Genomic DNA, 2818 nt, shown 5'->3' with positions numbered 1-2818 from the left:
TATCATCTCCACCATCTGGATGTGTGGCGTTCCTGTACAGTATGGTTTGTAAGGTATTTCTTCCACATACAACTATCTTTTTTTTTATGAAAATAAGGGACAAGATGAGCAGGACGTTCAGCTGATGGTAATTGATACGCCCTGCCCATTACAATGCGGTGCCGCTCAGGATTCTTGAAACCCCCAAAAATTCTGAGCGGCACTACAACAGCGTTCGTCACCTTGAGACAAGATGTTAAGTCTCATTTGCCCAGTAATTTCACTAGCTACGGCGCCCTTCAGATCGTAACACAGTAATGCTTACACATTACTGCTTCACGGCAGAAATAGGCGCCGTTGTGGTACCCATAATCTAGCCGGCATCCTGTGCAAAGGAGCCTCCCACTGGTAAAATAGTATCTAGCTATCTATCTCCTGTGATTCCTCTAGTGTTGCAAGAAAACGTGGGCGGTAATGACATACAAATTTTCGCCACCGACGCATTTATTGTGCCTTGTTTATTATACTTAATAAAAAAAAAATTCAAAATAATGCTTCAAAATGTACTATTCTATTAATAAACTGAGATTTTATTATGTTGCGATATAAAATCTACTGACTTTATTGATTAAAAACTTTTTATCATATATCGTAAGTAAAATATATAATATATTATTATAACAAAATTGCGATATAATATTTAAATATTTGTTGGACAAAAAATCTATTGGTATAATTAATATTAATATTCTATGAACTTGGTGGACAATAATTGTAAACGTTACAGTTGAGTGGTTCCTAAACATTGCAAGATTGTTTCCAAACGCTTTCTTAATCTTCTACCGACTTAGTATAAATGTCTTGACAATGTTACTCAGATACCAAACAAAGCAGTCAACATGAAGTTGATTGTAGCCTTCGCTCTGTTTTGCCTTGTGGCTGTATACGCCAGGGAAACTGGTGACAGCAAGGACTTGGAAACAGCTGCGAGCGGCAAGTCTCATCATCACGAACATGGCGGTGGTAAGGAACATCACCATCATCATCACCACCACCATGACCACAAAGGCCATAAAGGTCACAAAGGACATCATCACCATCACAAAGGAGACCACGGTGATCATGGTAAACATCACCATGAAGGACATCATCACGAGCACGGTGGCCATCACAAGAAACACTGGGACGAGCATGACGATCACGGTCATCATCATGAACATGGCCATCATCATAAAGGTGATAAACATGGTCACCATGAGCATCACGACAAGGGCGAGGAAACCGATGGATACCACAAGAAATACCATAAGGACACCTTCCACAAGGATCATCACTTCTACGATGGCCATCACGATGAGGGCAAGCATCATAAGCACGGTCATCATCACGGTCATCATCACAAACATGATGAACATCACAAGAAGGGCGGTCATCATGATCACGGCCATCATGAACATCATCACGGCAAGCACGGTCACCACGACAAGCATCACCACGATGAAGACCACCACGGTCATAAGGGACATCACGGTCATGAAGAACATCATCACGGTCATCATGATCATGGCAAGAAGGGCGGCCATCACGACCACAAAGAACATGGCTACCATCATGGAAAGCATTAGAGGAATTCAAACTGTGATAATGTAATTATTAAGAATGTTATAAAGTTTAAAGATAGGTACAAATTTTGATAATAAATTTCTTAATAAAATAAATAATTGTTTAAATTTTCCAACCCATTGGTTCCTTTTAAAGTTAAAATCTAGGAAATAATTCTAATCTAGAAAGTTATCGATAACCATAGTGCTATTTATTAGACAAGTGCTGACCCGGCAAACATTGTTTTGCCATATAAATGTATCCCACGCCCACTCATTGTATGGATTGTCAAATGTAATAAAATATCATTGACTGAATATATAGGTATTTCTTAGTCAAAAATTTATAGGTTCTAGAAAAGTAAACACAAACAGATCATAAACCAAAGCAATCTCCGTAACTCGCTGCATTCTGTGGTATAAATATTATTCAGATCGGTTTAGTAGTTTTATTTATTTTTTTGTTTATGATTCCTTACAGCTAAAAAAATAAAAAGAGTATATTAAAAATAATACAGAATATATTTTTTTTATGAAAATAATGGACGAGACAAGCAGGATGTTCAGCTGATGGCAATTGTATCAATGCGCCTTGCCCATTACACTTTCACTAGCTATGGCGCCCTTCAGACGGAAACACAGTAATGTTTACACATTACTCCTTCACGGTAGAAATGGGCGCCGTTGTGGTACCCATAAACTAGCCAGCATCCTATGCCTTTGCATGGAGGATCCTTTGAGCCTCCCACTGGTATACAAGTGGGAGGCTCCTTTGATACGCCAATTAAAAGGAATACTAATAATAGTTTATTAATATGTGACTATGTTTATAATATGAAATTTAAAAAATCAGTTGACCTTCTATATTTTTTATGAGAAAAAATGATATTTTGATATAATACAAGAAAATAACAAAACATAAATATATATGTAACTATACAAGCATAAAATTTGGCACTTGGAAGAGATTACTACCTCAACTGTAGTCTAGTTTAGGTAGGAGCAAGAAATTATTGTTAAAGCAGAAAGATGCTATATGCTGAAAATATGAAGGTAGGTATTTTTATTATATTGTAGTGACAGCAACAGGGATTTGACAATAGTCTGGATAAAATTCATTGGTACCAATGCAAAAAGAAGAGAGTAACAGATAGAACGAAATCTGAAGACGGTGTTGTGTTTAAAATGGCTCCAAAAATTGTTACTCATAATAAAGCCAAACAATTCGCTTGATTTAA

The 2818-nt window shown here is 37.0% G+C and overlaps 1 protein-coding gene across 1 annotated transcript; it reads left to right on the top strand.

Annotated features, from left to right (window-relative positions):
* Window positions 1–875: 875 nt before the first annotated feature.
* On the top strand, window positions 876–1700 carry LOC126968032 (histidine-rich glycoprotein-like). The gene has a single exon (XM_050812817.1). The coding sequence runs from the start codon at window positions 879–881 to the stop codon at window positions 1602–1604; it is 726 nt and encodes a 241-aa protein (XP_050668774.1). The 5' UTR covers window positions 876–878; the 3' UTR covers window positions 1605–1700.
* The last annotated feature ends 1118 nt before the right edge of the window (window positions 1701–2818 follow it).

Source organism: Leptidea sinapis, chromosome 14 (assembly GCF_905404315.1).
Source record: "Leptidea sinapis chromosome 14, ilLepSina1.1, whole genome shotgun sequence".
Taxonomy (NCBI): Eukaryota; Metazoa; Arthropoda; class Insecta; order Lepidoptera; family Pieridae; genus Leptidea; species Leptidea sinapis.
This window is presented reverse-complemented; position numbering and strand designations above follow the sequence as displayed.

Bases quoted from the DNA above. Each gene is read 5' to 3' on its own strand.
- LOC126968032 (XM_050812817.1), top strand. From the start codon at position 879: ATGAAGTTGATTGTAGCCTTCGCTCTGTTTTGCCTTGTGGCTGTATAC.